Raw genomic sequence first — 16,424 nt, forward strand, 5'->3', positions numbered from 1 at the left:
TACACTCACATTAACATCTGCTAAACATGTGTATGTGACCAATAAAATTTGATTTGAAAGTGTGTGCAGACGGACAGAGTATACTGAAGAAAGGTGTGAAGGATGACAATGTTAAAATTGTGGTGGGGATCATGATCCTGAGTTTCTGAAGTGCCCTGTAAGGGTGAAGGAGATTGAGGTGGCAAAAGTTTGAGTGGTCAATCGAATCTCCTATGCGGCGGTGATTATAAAAGCATTGAGAAAAAGTGACTAGTGAAGATATGGTATTGGATGTACCACAGCCAGTTGTAAACGTTTGCTGCCAGTCAAAATAGACCCCTTGTGTTAAAAAGTTAGATTCTGTGGCGTTCATTGCCACAGTTATAAACTGTATAGCTCAAGTGTCAAAGAAACTGGACGTTATTGTGGCCTCGGCAGAAAAGTTTTTGGGGACTTCAGGAGTTTACAACAGAGGACTTGCAAGGGGTACAGGCGCCAGATGACGGCCCGCCCTCCTAGGCTTCCCTTGAGCCTATGTAGGGATAATATCTGTTTTTATTTTGAACAGAAAAGCAGTTTGATTTAGTGTAGTTTATTTATTTTGCTAGTTTGTATGGAATCCTGTTTCCATTCTGCACAGTAGGTGGCAGCATGCACACTAAATTGTGCGACGCCAATATACCATAGAAGAGCACGTGGCAAATGAGTTTGTGCTGTAATTGACTAAGTGTCTGATTTTAAGTAGCATGGTTTTATAGTAAAAGTAAGAAGTTATATTTATGGAACAGAGTTTGGAAACAAAGGAATTTAACTGTATTGAGAATGTGCTGGAAGCTGTATGCTGAAACTGAAAATCATGCCTTAAGAAAATAAATGTTAAACTGTGTTTTGTGTTCGGCCTTTGCTTCCTGCTTCCTGCTCAATCTGACCTAGAACCTCTCACTTTTCCACCCCATGAGCCATTCATGTCAACTAGCTGATGTGCTTGAAACTCTGTAAACAGTTGGAACTAACAAGGTCTCTGAAATCTGGCAGACCAGAAATCTTGAAGTGCTCCTGCACTCCATAAAGAGTAATAGCAAACCCGCACTCTACTTACAACATTCGGATGAACATCTTCAAGTTAGACTGCCTTTGCAGTTTATGGTACACTCAGCAAATATGATATGAATTCATAACGGAAGACTCATAATGGTATGGCCCTATAGTCTAAACAATGGATGATGACCAACTGTAGTACAGCATCAACACACCTGATGAAAATAATCAAGGGCAATATTGAATAATATCATATACCGATAGAGAGGTTTGCGAGGCTATGGTGAAATCTAAATTACATTAAGAGAAACATAACCTCGTATGGCAAATACAGTCAATGCCTAATGGGAAACTAAGTGTGCCCATTGAACAACACAGGGTTTTCACTTTCATATAACTTGGGTATCTTTTTTTGTTTGGTTCGCGACAGGAAACTACAAGAACCCACTGCTTGTCAGTGAAAGAGGAAACCACGGTACAGCTTCAAAGAGCTTTCTTTTTGTCTTGAACAAGTCAGTTGAATGACATTCCAACTCATGTTCAAGTCTGTTTACACATTTTCTGTCTATATCTGCTACATGTGAAAAAGGCTAAAATAATTTCTCATATACTATTGCAAGAAAATGTACACACAATTATTGTCACACTTTCACTTCTTAAATTCCCTTTCCCCACAGAGGAAATGGTATTGACAGATGTAATTTATTGTTAAGTCGCTTCTGCAAACTAGAACAGAGTGAGGTTAAAACAGGTTGACGATACTAATCAAGATACATTTTTTGGTCTGGAAATATGTTGCTCTGTCTCAAACAGGAAACTGTATTACTTTCCTCCTCCCACCACCATGAAACATAGAAGCAAAAGCCTCATCAACAAGAGACATCGAAGACATGGATGCCTGATCAGAAAGAAGACACCTTGCTGTCCATCATATTTTGAGGTAATGGAGTACGTACATAGGCTACTGTGTGGATGTAGTGGTGAAGACTGAACTTAAATTGATGTCTTTTACTGCTTATTTTTGTCAAGCTGACACTAGGTAGTGTCAAGACGACATTGATTAAGTAATTAGGGTTATGTGATTAAGTGCTTGAGTCCAGTTCAAATGTTAAACTTTGAATGTTAAGACTCACAACTGTGTTGGAATGTTAGGTTTGTTTAAATGACAATGTTCCTCTCCACATGGTATGTTTTTCACTAATGTATATATTTTTCAACATATATTTTCAGTTTTCTGATCCAAAAAGCCTCAACCTAGTCTTGTTGAAATAGATTCAACAAAATGTCTTGTGTAGATTCCCATGGTTTAGTTTCTCTGTTTTGGAAACCCCTGGCTTTTAATAACATTTCATTTCCCCTTGTGGCTTCAGTAGCGAGCTTGTTGACGTCATCCTCTTCTTGTAAAATCTAGGACGTCACTATCCTTCCTCTTCCCTCAATTTACTTGCAGTTTCTCAGGTAATTTGTGTTTCAGGAGTGGTTCTGCCAATGGATCTCACTGAGGAGGAGACAGCACCTCTAATGGACAGGGAGAGGGGGGGCAGCCAAAGGTCTGGTTCTGGCTCTGGTTTACAAGTCCATCTCTACTTCCTCCCTGCCACAAAGGCAGGAACAACGTTCAACATATCCTCTGGACAAATCTCTGCTGAAAGGGTCTGTGTCCTGGCAGCAAAAAAATGTGGTAAGATATGTGTTTTTATGTGAATATGGTTGTAATATTTTTATTTTACCATGTTGAAGAGCATATATCGTAACAGTCTGAGGAATAATTGTAATATGGTGTGAAATAAACAGCATTCAGCTGTTTACCAAAAAAGTGGAGAGTTGATCACTTTGTTGTTGTTTAAATCCCAGATTGCCCCTTTAAGGGAGGAATTTTGGAAATTTCCTTGACTACGCCACCTTTTGAGTGTGCATACCCATTTGTTGTGGAATTACAAAATATTTATTGGAGCCTTGTGTATCTTCCTTCAGGACCTTGCTGTCTCTAAGCTTTCTATTTCTTGAGAATGCAGTCACGTATTAGCATGGATGTTCAAACCTGCAAAAAAAACGTTTTGACAATAACTTTTCTCTCTCCTTAGGAATCCTACCAGTGTACCACAGCCTATTTGCTTTGGCGTTTGATGATCTGTCCAACTTTTACCCCCCAACACATGTTTTCAGCACTGATGAAAGCATTAGCATTCACTACAGAGTCAGGTGAGAAAAAACTTTATGATTTTTTGTGTAAAAAACAAACATTTGACTAGAAATACATTTTATGCCCAATATGAACTATTATGTTGCACTTTATTTGGTCTTAGTCATGTGTAGTGCACCAACATAGCACCACCATATTGTTGTCTCATACAAAGGGATTTTAATAGCTGTGAATGTGAACTGGATGACTCATGTATGTATAAAATGGTACTTTTTTATTTCCCCTGTTGTTACAAAGGTTTTTCTTTGCCAACTGGTTTGGAGAGGGGTCAAAAACATCATACCGCTACTGTCTGAGAAGAGGCAGAATCAGTGCAGTGCTCGACTACTGTGTCATTGATTATCTCTTTGCCCAGGTACATAGAAAACACTTCCAACCTTTGCAGTAAGCCAAATCTCACATTTAGATATAGACTATTTTGATGTTAACATATTGCAATAAATAATGTGAAATTACATCATCGCACAATTGTGATTTTCCAACACTACATAAGGCCATTTGTTGTGAATGATTAGCTTTAGAATGTCCACAAGGGCAAATTTGCATAAGTATTGAGACCCATTGCTATGAGACTCGAAATTGAGCTCATGTGCATTGTGTTTCCATTGATCATCCTTGAGATGTTTCTACAACTTGATTGGAGTCCACCTGTGGTAAATTCAATTGATTGGACATGATTTGGAAAAGGCACACATCTGTCTATATAAGGTCCCACAGTTGACAGTGCATATCAAAACAAAAACCAAGCCATGAAGTCGAAGGAATTGTCCGTAGAGCTCCAAGACAGGATTGTGTCGAGGCACAGATCTGGGGAAGGGTACCAAAAAAACTCTGCAGCATTGAAGGTTCCCAAGAACACAGTGGACTCCATCATTCTTAAATGGACAAAGTTTGGAACCACCAAGACTCTTCCTAAAGCTGGCCGCCAGGCCAAACTGAGCAATCGGGGCAGAAGGGACTTGGTCAGGGTGGTGACCAAGAACCAGAAGAACAACCATCTCTGCAGCACTCCACCAATCACGAACTCTTTGTCCTGAATGCTAAGCGTCACGTCTGGAGGAAACCTGGCACCATCCCTACCGTGAATTATTGTGGTGGCAGCATCATGCTGTGGGGATGTTTTTCAGCGGAAGGGACTGGGAGACTAGTCAGGATCGAAGCAAAGATGAATGGAGCAAAGTACAGAGAGATCCTTAATGAAAACCTGCTCAAGATCGGTCAGGACCTCAGACTGGGGCAAAGGTTCACCGTACAACAGGACAACGACCCTAAGCACACAGACAAGACAATGCAGGAGTTGCTTCGGGACAAGTCTCTGAATGTCCTTGAGTGGCCCAGCCAGAGCCCAGACTTGAGCCAGATCTAACAAATCTGGAGAGACTTGAAAATAGCTGTTCAGCAACGCTCCCCATCCAACCTGACAGAGCTTGAGAGGATCTGCAGAGAAGAATGAGAAAAACTCCCTGAATACAGGTGTGCCCAACTTGTAGTGTCATACCCAAGAAGACTTGAGGCTGTGATCACTGCCAAAGATGCTTCAACAAAGTACTGAGTAAAGGGTCTGAATACTTATGTGATATTTCAGTTTTGAATTTTTTATAAATTAGCAAAAAATTCTAAAACCTGTTTTGCTTTGTCATTATAGGGTATTGTGTGTTGATTGATGAAAAAAGCTAACAATTTAATCAATCTTAGAATAAGGCTGTAACCTAACAAAATGTGGAAAAAGTCAAGGGGTCTGAATACTTTCCGAAGGCACTGTAAGTGTTCTACTACTTCCTGCGTTCTGTGTATAGTCTTAATTTTTTGTGACCCTTTAGTCTCGTAGTGACTTTGTGGCTGGCCAGGCGGGGGTCTCACCTCCCTTGAGCGTCCAGGAGGAGTGTCTTGGCCTGGCAGTGCTCGACCTATGGCGACTGGCTAAGGAACACAACCAGAGTGTAAGGGAGGTGTGCAAGAATGTCAGGTATGAATACTGAAAAGAGGGTATGAAAATGAGTACATTTCTTTATGCCAACGGGTCTCTTGGTTTCTTATTTGGCTGTGCAGAATAGATCAATTACCATTTTTTTCAGTTACAAGTCATGCCTTCCTGAGACTCATCGGCAGGAAATCCAGCAACTGAGCCGGCTTGCGCGCTACAGAATCCGCAACACTCTGAAACGGTTCCTGAAGAAGCTTGGCCGCTGCTCGGTGGGAGAACGCAGTCTAAAGCTGAAGTACCTGATGGAGCTGGCAGGGGTGGAGCCTTCCCACGGCACTGAGACCTTTCAGGTGAACCACCCTGGCTCCCAGCTGCAGCAGAAGGAACCAACATTCAACCTTATGCGGGTCGCCGGGGAGAGCGGCATACAATTCAGTGGAAGTCACTGCCCTGCCGATGTCCTGGTGAGAGAAAGTGCAAAGTCACAACTGTGGGTCATGATCATGATTATCATGCTGTATCTACATTGACTGACCACAAAACATAAATAATGTTCCCTTTCAGTCGGTCATTCGATATAACATGCTATGGGGAGTGTCGTGGAAATTCAGTACTGAAAGAGACTTGGTCATTTCTTCAAACAATCATCTTTATTTTATATCTATTAATTATTGCAGTAATGAAACCGTCAGCCCAGCAGTCTTGACTGTCGGACCGAGTGCTTGAATCATACAGAGAATACCATGTCTTTATATACCAAACCTAAAAATGCTTCAACCATGGCTGGCTCCACCCTTCCCATATAGATTGCGGGGCACCATGAGCCACTTTGGTCTCATCCTGTCTTTATCTGCACCTGGCGTTATTTAAACCCCCGACCCTGGCCTAATTTCCCAGATGCGAGGATGTCTAAGAACCATTGAGGCCTTTGTTCTACTCCTCTCTATCCCAGTTACAACCACAATCTCTTCGATAGAATGTAGGACAAGTTAGACGAGAGACATATGTCTCACATGCCCCACTAATGATAGAATGGAATTTGGCTGTTTGGTTTTTTATCACCGAGACTTCAATCAATTGTCAGCTTCAAGCTATCTTTAGTAAAACCCATGTCCACGACACCCAGCCTAGCTGCAGGAAGTGGACAGTCAAACTCAGTATTAGCAGGACAAAAATATCTCACTGTTTGTTAAGTAAATAATTGCTAAATATCGAACAAATCAGGTAAATATGTAATTTTTCTATCACAGGAGTCAATAACCAATCCTATTCACCTGAAGCAAACTAAAATCACGCCCAACCTGCCAATGGATGCCGAGCCCGCCCTCGGAAGCCTCGCCTTCTTGGCTATAATACCGGGGCTCGCTCCATTTCCTCAATTCTTCGCTCTTCAGTTTCAAGCACATGATGGCTAGGAGATTCAGATCTGATTTAAGTGTCTGTTATGAGGAGAAAGTACTCGTCCCCCTAGATGTTGCGAGTTTTGGGTCTTGGTATCGTTTTTTGTGTTTGGTGAAAGCTAACTACTTTCTGCTCTGCTTGTGTAGCTAATGCTTCCTTACTTGAGTGGTAAGAGTACGTTTGAAAAGGCTAACCAGCCGAGTTTGAACCTCTGACCGTGCCCTAGGGCATGTGGTTTCACAATGAAAAATGTAAGATACTCACGAGTGCTGTCCTTTTGCCTGGGTTGGAAACACGCTCAGGAGGCCTTGGCTCAGACCAGTTTGCAAGACCATTGTCTCCGGCTGGGTTCAACTTCCACTGGGAGTCGGGCGGACTTTGTGAGAAAGATCGGTGGTCAGAGTTGATAGGGGTTCCTCCAGGTTTGGGGGAAGGTATTTACTTCCTGTCCCTGCAGCTGTGAAGCGTTGCTAACCCCTGTTTAAAGATTTCGCTGATGAGTGGCGCGTTACTTAGCTCAAGAGGCTAACAAGAGGGGTAATCCTAGCACAGTGCTTCCGAATAAACAGAGCCAGTTCTATGGATTCCTGAGAGGGACAGGCTGATGTATTTTGATGAGCCAGTTTCGCTAACAAGGTTGTTTGGCTCGGGGCCCTCCTTCCCAATGATCCCCAAGAATTTACTGTGGCAACAGTGCTCCCAAGTGGCTCGGTCAATGGAGGCAACACCGTAAAATGGCCTGTTCCGAGTGTGTACAAGTCAGAATGTCTTTAATGATAAGAAGTAGAAGCTCAGTATTGAGAAGTCAGAATAAAAACAGAGCTTGACCAGTCTTGATTAGTCGGCTCTGGAAGGTCATGGATCTTTACACATGCTAAATAAAATATATTTTTATTTGTCACCTGCGTTGAATACAACATGTGTAGACCTTACCATGAAATGCTTATTTACCACTTTTTCTCCTCAATTTCATGATATCCAATTGGTAGTTACAGTCTTGTCTTATCGCTGCAACTCCGGTACGGACTCGGGAGAGGCGAAGGTCAAGAGCCATGCGTCCTCCGAAACACGACCCAACCAAGCCGCACTGCTTCTTGACACACTGCTTGCTTAACCTGGAAGCCAGCCACACCAATGTGTCGGAGGAAACACCGTACAACTGGCGACTGAAGTCAGCGTGCACTGCGCCCAGCCCACCACAAGGAGTCGCTAGAGCGCAATAGGACAGGGACATCCCGACCGGCCAAACCCTCCCTAACCCGGACGCACTAGGCCAATTGTGCGCCGGTCGCGGCCGGCTGTGACACAGCCCGGAATCAAACCTGGGTCTGTAGTGACGCCTCTAGCACTGCGATGCAGTGGCTTAGACCGCTGCGCCACTCAGGAGGCCGCATTGGTAGCATTTCTATGTTGAAGATTTTCCATCCAATTCGCTTTACTTTTGTAATACATTATACTTGATCGTTCCCAAATAAGTTCCTCCATAACTTATTCTGTGCCTCTATGGTACCGTTTTTATTGCTATCCATCTGTACTGTTATTTATACTATTTCCTTTGAATATAATATTAACTATTTTGACCTAAATGTTTTGTTTTAAAGATGAGTATTGAATTGCATGACCTCTAATGGCACATTTAAAAGTGTCCCATACAATATGGGAATCTGCTGTACCTATGTTATGCAGGAAAAAAAGTTATACAATTCTTTGTCTTGGTTAAAAACAGGTTGTCATCCAGTAGGCTTTGATTACATTTCTAATATCCTCGCCCACGTGGAAATTCTGTAAGAGTTATATTTGATGGTCCGACTGCATTCTGCCCCCATCAAAGCTTTTTTTACTTTTGGTGCCAGCATGAAGGATACAAGAAAGAAATCAAGATGACTAGCTTGATTAAGCCACCACCATGTACAGTATATAGTATATAGATTAATTGGCCAAATCTGTTTATCGTCCAATAGAATATTTAAAATGATCCACCTTACTTTCTAATCTGCTTGGACAGTTTGCACATTCGGATCGAAATTGTTATTGATTAATATATATATATATTTTTTTATTTAACCTTTATTTAACCAGGTAGGTAAGTTTAGAACAAGTTCTCATTTACAATTGCGACCTGGCCAAGATAAAGCAAAGCAGTTCAACACATACAACAACACAGAGTTACACATGGAGTAAAACAAATATACAGTCAATAATACAGTAGAAAAATAAGTCTATATACAATGTGAGCAAATGAGGTGAGATAAGGGAGGTAAAGGCAAAAAAAGGCCATGGTGGCGAAGTAAATGCAATATAGCAAGTAAAACACTGGAATGGTAGATTTGCAGTGGAAGAATGTGCAAAGTAGAAATATAAATAATGGGGCGCAAAGGAGCAAAATAAATAAATACAGTTGATTGGGCTAAATTATAGATGGGCTATGTACAGGTGCAGTAATCTGTGAGCTGCTCTGACAGTTGGTGCTTAAAGCTAGTGAGGGAGATAAGTGTTTCCAGTTTCAGAGATTTTTGTAGTTCGTTCCAGTCATTGGCAGCAGAGAACTGGAAGGAGAGGTGGCCAAACGAGGAATTGGCTTTGGGGGTGACCAGAGAGATATACCTGCTGGAGCGCGTGCTACAGGTGGGTGCTGCTATGGTGACCAGCAAGCTGAGATAAGGGGGAACTTTACCTAGCACGGTCTTGTAGATGACCTGGAGCCAGTGGGTTTGGCGATGAGTATGAAGCAAGTGCCAGCCAACGAGAGCGTACAGGTCGCAGTGGTAGGTAGTATATGGGGCTTTGGTGATAAAACGGATGGCACTGTGATAAGACTGCATCCAATTTATTGAGTAGGGTATTGGAGGCTATTTTCTAAATGACATTGCCGAAGTCGAGGATTGGTAGGATGGTCAGTTTTATGTTTGGCAGCATGAGTGAAGGATGCTTGGTTGCGAAATAGGAAGCCAATTCTAGATTTAACTTTGGATTGGAGATGTTTGATGTGAGTCTGGAAGGAGAGTTTACAGTCTAACCAGACACCTAGGTATTTGTAGTTGTCAAAATATTCTAAGTCAGAACCGTCCAAAATAGTGATGCTGGACGGGCAGGCAGGTGCAGGTAGAGATCGGTTGAATAGCATGCATTTAGTTTTACTTGTGTTTAAGAGCAGTTGGAGGCCACGGAAGGAGAGTTGTATGGCATTGAAGCTTGTCTGGAGGGTTGTTAACACAGTGTTCAAAGAGGGGCCAGATGTATACAGAATGGTGTCGTCTGCGTAGAGGTGGATCAGAGACTCACCAGCAGCAAGAGCGACATCATTGATGTATACAGAGAAGAGAGTCGGCCCAAGAATTGAACCCTGTGGCACCCCCATAGACTGCCAGACGTCCGGACAACAGGCCCTCCGATTTGACACACTGAACTCTATCAGAGAAGTAGTTGGTGAACCAGGCGAGGCAATCATTTGAGAAACCAAGGCTATCGAGTCTGCTGATGAGGATGTGGTGATTGACAGAGTCGAAAGCCTTGGCCAGGTCAATGAATATGGCTGCACAGTATTGTTTCTTATCGATGGCGGTTAAGATATTGTTTAGGACCTTGAGCGTGGCTGAGGTGCACCCCTGACCAGCTCTGAAACCAGATTGCATAGCGGAGAAGGTGCGGTGGGATTCGAAATGGTCGGTAATCTGTTTGTTGACTTGGCTTTCAAAGACCTTAGAAAGGCAGGGTAGGATAGATATAGGTCTGTAGCAGTTTGGGTCAAGAGTGTCCCCCCCCTTTGAAGAGCGGGATGACCGCAGCTGTTTTCCAATCTTTTGGAATCTCAGACGATACAAAAGAGAGGTTGAACAGGCTAGTAATAGGGGTTGCAACAATTTTGGCAGATCATTTTAGAAAGAGAGGATCCAGATTGTCTAGCCAGGCTGATTTGTAGCGGTCCAGTTTTTGCAGCTATTTTAGAACACCAGCTGACTGGATTTGGGAGAAGGAGAAATTGGGAAGGCTGGGGCGAGTTGCTGTGGGGGGTGCAGTGCTGTTGACCGGGGTAGGGGTAGCCAGGTGGAAAACATGGCCAGCCGTAGAAAAATGCTTATTGAAATTCTCAAGTATAGTGGATTTATCGGTGGTGACAGAGTTTCCTATCCTCAGTGCAGTGGGCAGCTGGGAGGAGGTGTTCTTATTCTCCATGGACTTTACAGTGTCCTAGAAGTTTTCTGAGTTTGTGTTGCAGTAGGCAAATTTCTGCTTGAAAAAGCTAGACTTGGCTTTTCTAACTGCCTGTGTATATTGGTTTCTAACTTCCCTGAAAAGTTGCATATCACGGGGGCTGTTCGATGCTAATGCGGAATGCCATAGGATATTTTTGCGTTGGTTAAGGGCAGTCAGGTCTGGAGAGAACCAAGGGCTATATCTGTTCCTGGTTCTAAATTTCTTGAATGGGGCATGCTTATTTAAGATGGTGAGGAAGGCATTTAAAAAAAATACCCAGGCATCCTCTTCTGACAGGATGAGGTCAATATCCTTCCAGGATACCCGGGCCAGGTCGATTAGAAAGGCCTGCTCGTTGAAGTGTTTCAGGGAGCGTTTGACATTGATGAGTGGAGGTCGTTTGACCTCTGACCCATTACGGATGCAGGCAATGAGGCAGTGATCGCTGAGATCTTGGTTGAAAACAGCAGAGGTGTATTTAGAGGGCAAGTTGGTTCGGATGATATCTATGAGGGTGCCCGTGTTTACGGCTTTGGGGTGGTACCTGGTAGGTTCATTGATAATTTGTGTGAGATTGAGGGCATCAAGCTTAGATTGTAGGATGGCTGGGGTGTTAAGCATGTCCCAGTTTAGGTCACCTAGCAGCACGAGCTCTGAAGATAGATGGAGGGCAATCAGTTCACATATGGTGTCCAGAGCACAGCTGGGGGCAGAGGGTGGTCTATAGCAAGCGGCAACAGTGAGATACTTGTTTTTAGAGAGGTGGATTTTTAAAAGTAGAGTTCAAATTGTTTGGGTACAGACCTGGATAGTAGGACAGAACTCTGCAGGCTATCTCTGCAGTAGATTGCAACACCGCCCCCTTTGGCCGTTCTATCTTGTCTGAAAATGTTATAGTTAGGGATGAAAGTTTCAGAGTTTTTGGTGGGCTTACTAAGCCAGGATTCAGACACAGCTATGACATCCGGGTTGGCAGAGTGTGCTAAAGCAGTGAATAAAACAAACTTAGGAAGGAGGCTTCTAATGTTAACATGCATGAAACCAAGGCTTTTATGGTTACAGAAGTCATCAAAAGAGAGCGGCTGGGGAATAGGAGTGGAGCTATGCACCGCAGGGCCTGGATTCACCTCTACATCACCAGAGGAACAGAGGAGGAGTAGGATAAGGGTATGGCTAAAAGCTATGAGAATTGGTCGTCTAGGACGTCTGGAACAGAGAGTAAAAGGAGCAGGTTTCTGGGAGCGATAAAATAGCTTCAAGGTATAATGTACAGACAAAGGTATGGTAGGATGTGAATACAGTGGAGGTAAACCTAGGCATTGAGTGATGATGAGAGAGATATTGTCTCTAGAAACATCATTGAAACCAGGTGATGTCATTGCATGTGTGGGTGGTGGAACTGAAAGGTTGGATGAGGTATAATGAGCAGGGCTAGAGGCTCTACAGTGAAATAAGCCAATGAACACTAACCAGAACAGCAAGGGACAAGGCATATTGACATTAAGGAGAGGCACGCTTAGCTGAGTGATCATAAGGGTCCAGTGAGTAGTGAGGTTGGTTGGGGTCACGGCGATTCAGACAGTTAGCCGATTCAGACAGCTAGCCGGGCCATGGGTAGCAAGCTGGCAGAGGATGGAGGTCTGTTTTTACTACCAAAAAGTACCATGAAGATCGAGCTGCTAGACCCCCTTAATGTATCCATACGTACCAATACTACCAGAATCAATGTCTGACATCTATCCATGTAGCTGCAACTAAACCTCCAATTGTCTTCCAATATTCCTCCTGCAAAAACCTCCCCCATCCCAGAAGAGGGTGTTGTCCCTGATACTATCATACCCGTAACATGCCTTTAGTGTCCTAAAACACACCTTCAGTGGCCGATTGGCATGGCCCAGGTAAGAAACCGGGACTATCCCGGGAATCTGTTTCAATGCTGCCACCCCTCAAGCGCACAGCCAAAAACCCAATAAGCCTATGGCCAGTGGTGTAAAGTACTTAAGTAAAAATACTTTAAAGTACTACTTAAGTAGTTTGTTTAGGTATCTATAGTTTACTTTACTATTTATATTTTTGACTACTTTTACTTTTACTTCACTACATCCCGAAAGAAAATATTGTACCTTTTACTCCATACATTTTCCTTGACACCCAAAAGTACTCATTACATTTTTTATGCTTAGCAGGACAGGAAAATTGTTCAATCCACGCACTTATCAAGAGAACATCCCTGGTCATTCCTACTGCCTCTGATCTGGCGGACTCACTAAACACACATGCTTCATTTGTAAGTTATGTCTGAATTTTGGAGTGTGCCTCTGGCTATCCGTAAATAAATGTAAAAAAACAAGAAAATGGTGCTGTCTGGTTTGCTTAAGCTAAGACATTTGAAATGATTTATACTTTTACTTTTACTTTTGATACTTAAGTATATTTGAGTAATTACATTTACTTTTGATACTTAAGTATATTTCAAACCAAATACTTTTAGACTTTTACTCAAGTAGAATTTTACTGGGGGACTTAAACTATTACTTGAGACATTTTCTATTAAGGTATCTTTACTTTTACTCAAGTATGACAATTGGGTACTTTTTCCACCACTACCTATGGCATGACCACAAAAGGAGCATCCTCTTAAGGAATTAGCCACATAATAAATCAATGAAAAAATAGCAACAACAAAAAACACAAGAATTACAGGCAATACACATCCTTTTAACCTCAGATTGGTGATGTTAGTATTAAACTTTATCGTCGTCAAGATCTAACAAAATCGATTATTTAAAACAGATCAATATCTTTGGTTTAGAACAAGTGTTTTTGTCATATGCCCCAGTTAGGTGCCCCTTCCATAAAAGTCTCTGGCCTCACATGAATTCATGGATTGATGGTTAAGCTATCCTTCCGTATTGGCCATCTACCAAAATAATTTTCTCACAGAGATTTAGGTTGATAAATGGCTACGACAGGTTGTCATCTATCGACAGACACATATAGCTTTATTTCTGTTAGAAGAGCGCAAACGGTACATGTCGCCGCGGTTATTGTCCCTGTTCCATTGATTTCAATCCAATATCAATTTTAGTGATTCATTTGCACACGTTATTGATTACAATAGAACAAGCTAATCAATTCCAGTCTTGAGTGGCTTCTTGAAAGATAATGGTGTGTGTGCAGTTTAGAAGGTACTAATTTATCAAAATACAAGTAATCTGAACATAAGTGTGACACGTGTGTGTGTGTGTGTGTAGGGAGCAACTTTTATGTATTGGTCTTCAAAATATCACAACTTATTTCAGCATATTGATTATGAATTTGGACATCTAAAACCGGTGTCAAAAACCCATAACAACAGGAAGCAGCAACAGTATCATTTTCAATGTATGTTTAAGGAATATACCTAAATGTTACTTTTAAAATAATTTTTCAACAGGATTCTACTTTATCAGGTTAAAACTACTGAATGAGCCCAAAAACGTGCTATGATTTATTGATTTCGATGATATTAGTGAAATCGTGATTTTTTTTGGTCCTGGCTATTTATAACAGTACTTCGAGTCTGCAATACTCCACACCCGAAGGCCACAACCTTCCGAATGCGACTCCACATTCGTAACAATGGTAAGTTTTGAGAATCAGGTTAACTTAATGTCTCAGGCTGGACACATTGGCAGTCAGGATCTGTATTCTCCACCGAGTGTTGTTAAACACCCCATGGTTCCCCTTATCCAACAGTCGGTTGAAAAACCAGCATTTGAGTGTTCAGAGGTTCAGAGGGCTACCTTGTGTCTTCGATGAAGCAGAGCGCGAATGCGCATTATCAAGTCACAGCAGGTTCCCTGTTGTTTTGGACTTACGGTTCCTTTTGTGAGTTTTGGCATTCCAGACTAAGGTCTTGTGTGAGCCTTTTTGGAACCGATGGGGTTTAAGGACTTGGCTGCCGTGGTCGAAGTTATGCAGGATTTTGTCCGGGTTACCACTGTTCCCTGTGGGTTTGAGCCTTGGTCTGCCGGGGTCGTGCGTCTCTGGTCGATGTTTATGCAGCGCCCGTGTGCACTTTACCAAGTTACGACAGGTGTTTGTTGTTTTGGACTTGCAGTTCCTTGTACGAATTCTGACATTTCAGGCTCTCAAGGTAAATATTGGTATTGGAACTGTGGGTTATAGGAACTTAGACTGCAGTTCAGGCTTCTCTCTGACAGTTCAGGCTTCTCGGTTAAGTCTGAGGGAAAAAAGTGGCTTCTGTAGCCTTTTTTGAGCCGGAGGAACCTGTGTGTGCTTGGGCTGCCGTGGGCCTCCTAGTTTGGTACCCTCTGAGCCGGCTTGGGGCTTGATTGTATGTCCCCATAGTATGTTATATCAAGTGACTGACTGAAAGGGAACAAGGGAACGTACAGTTATGACTATAACTACTGTTCCCTGAAGGAGGGGACGAGGTATAACATATTTTGGCCCCGAGCCGTCAATGGGGTTTGGGCTCGCTGAAGAGCGGTACTGAATTGAGGAAATGGATGCGAGCCCCGGTATTATAGCCAGGAAAGCGGGGCTTCCAAGGGCGGGCTCGGCATTCATTGGCACATTGGGCGTGATTTCAGTTTACTTCAGGGTTAACTCCCCAAAGTATGTTATACTTCGTTCCCTCCTTCAGGGAACAGTAGTATTTTCATAACTGTACATTATTTCACAGGAGTGGCAGACATTCTGTGACTTCCCAGAGATCATCGACATCAACATCAAGAGGGCATGCCACGAGCAGGTTCCCCAGGACAGCAGGGTGGTCACGATCACCCGGCAGGACGACAGATGCCTGGTTGGTTGATATCACTGAATCAATGCTCAATACATCCTTAATTAATGCTTAATCAACAATAATTGATGCTGACTCATTGCACCTGAGCAACATCCATTTTGGGGGGTGTATGGCTAAAGAAAAAGTGTGCATGTCACCATTTTTCTCCACAGGAGGCCGAGTTTCAAACAGTGACTGAGGCGCTTTCATTTGTTTCACTTGTGGATGGCTACTTCAGGCTGACTACAGACTCCAGTCACTATTTCTGTCAAGACGTTGCACCTCCCAGCCTGCTTGAAGACATTGAAAGCAACTGCCATGGGCCAATCACGTAGGTCCTTTCAGACTTATATCAAACCCATAGAGATACATTAGATGTTAACATCTGTGTGCCTTTATATGTTGTTTTCTCAGGTCTGAGTTTGCAGTGCACAAGCTGAAAAAAGTAGGCGCCAAAGATGGCAGGTTTCTGCTAAGACGCAGCCCCAAAGACTATGACAAGTTCTTTCTCACTGTCTGCGTTCAGGTAAAAAGTTGACAATTATGACACATAATCAATCCTCAAATTGCTTTAATCTGGATTTACTTTTGGTCACACTTTATTTAGATAGTCCTGATGGTCCACCTGTATTGTATTATATTGTATTTATTAGGAATCCCCCTTACAATCAAAAAAATAAAAAATAACTGTACATCTTATAACATTTTTACACCACTGCATATCTACAATAGAAAATGTATAATACCACCATACAACAATATTACCATGTACCTGTGTGTAGAGTGTGTGTGCCAGCGTCTGTGTGCACGTGTGTGTGTGTGTGTGTGTGTGCCTGTGTGTGTGTGTCTCTTCACGGTTAGCGTTGTTCCATAAGGTTTAGTTGTATCTGTTT

General features: G+C 42.6%; 1 protein-coding gene across 2 annotated transcripts in view; it reads left to right on the plus strand.

Annotated features, from left to right (window-relative positions):
• The first annotated feature begins 1,794 nt into the window (after positions 1-1,794).
• The window catches only part of jak3 (Janus kinase 3 (a protein tyrosine kinase, leukocyte)), a 32,824-nt gene continuing 18,194 nt past the window's right edge, over positions 1,795-16,424 (plus strand). The window contains exons 1-9 of one of the 2 annotated variants that reach the window (XM_055940665.1): positions 1,795-1,957; positions 2,476-2,698; positions 3,102-3,219; positions 3,458-3,575; positions 5,041-5,186; positions 5,296-5,608; positions 15,430-15,552; positions 15,705-15,862; positions 15,946-16,057. In XM_055940665.1, coding sequence (XP_055796640.1) covers positions 1,862-1,957; positions 2,476-2,698; positions 3,102-3,219; positions 3,458-3,575; positions 5,041-5,186; positions 5,296-5,608; positions 15,430-15,552; positions 15,705-15,862; positions 15,946-16,057 — 1,407 coding nt within the window. In that variant the 5' untranslated portion in view covers positions 1,795-1,861. The remainder of the gene's footprint in view (positions 1,958-2,475; positions 2,699-3,101; positions 3,220-3,457; positions 3,576-5,040; positions 5,187-5,295; positions 5,609-15,429; positions 15,553-15,704; positions 15,863-15,945; positions 16,058-16,424) is intronic. The other variant, XM_055940666.1, reaches the window with a different exon arrangement.

The sequence above is a fragment of the Salvelinus fontinalis genome, chromosome 12, assembly GCF_029448725.1.
Source record: "Salvelinus fontinalis isolate EN_2023a chromosome 12, ASM2944872v1, whole genome shotgun sequence".
Classification (NCBI taxonomy): domain Eukaryota; kingdom Metazoa; phylum Chordata; class Actinopteri; order Salmoniformes; family Salmonidae; genus Salvelinus; species Salvelinus fontinalis.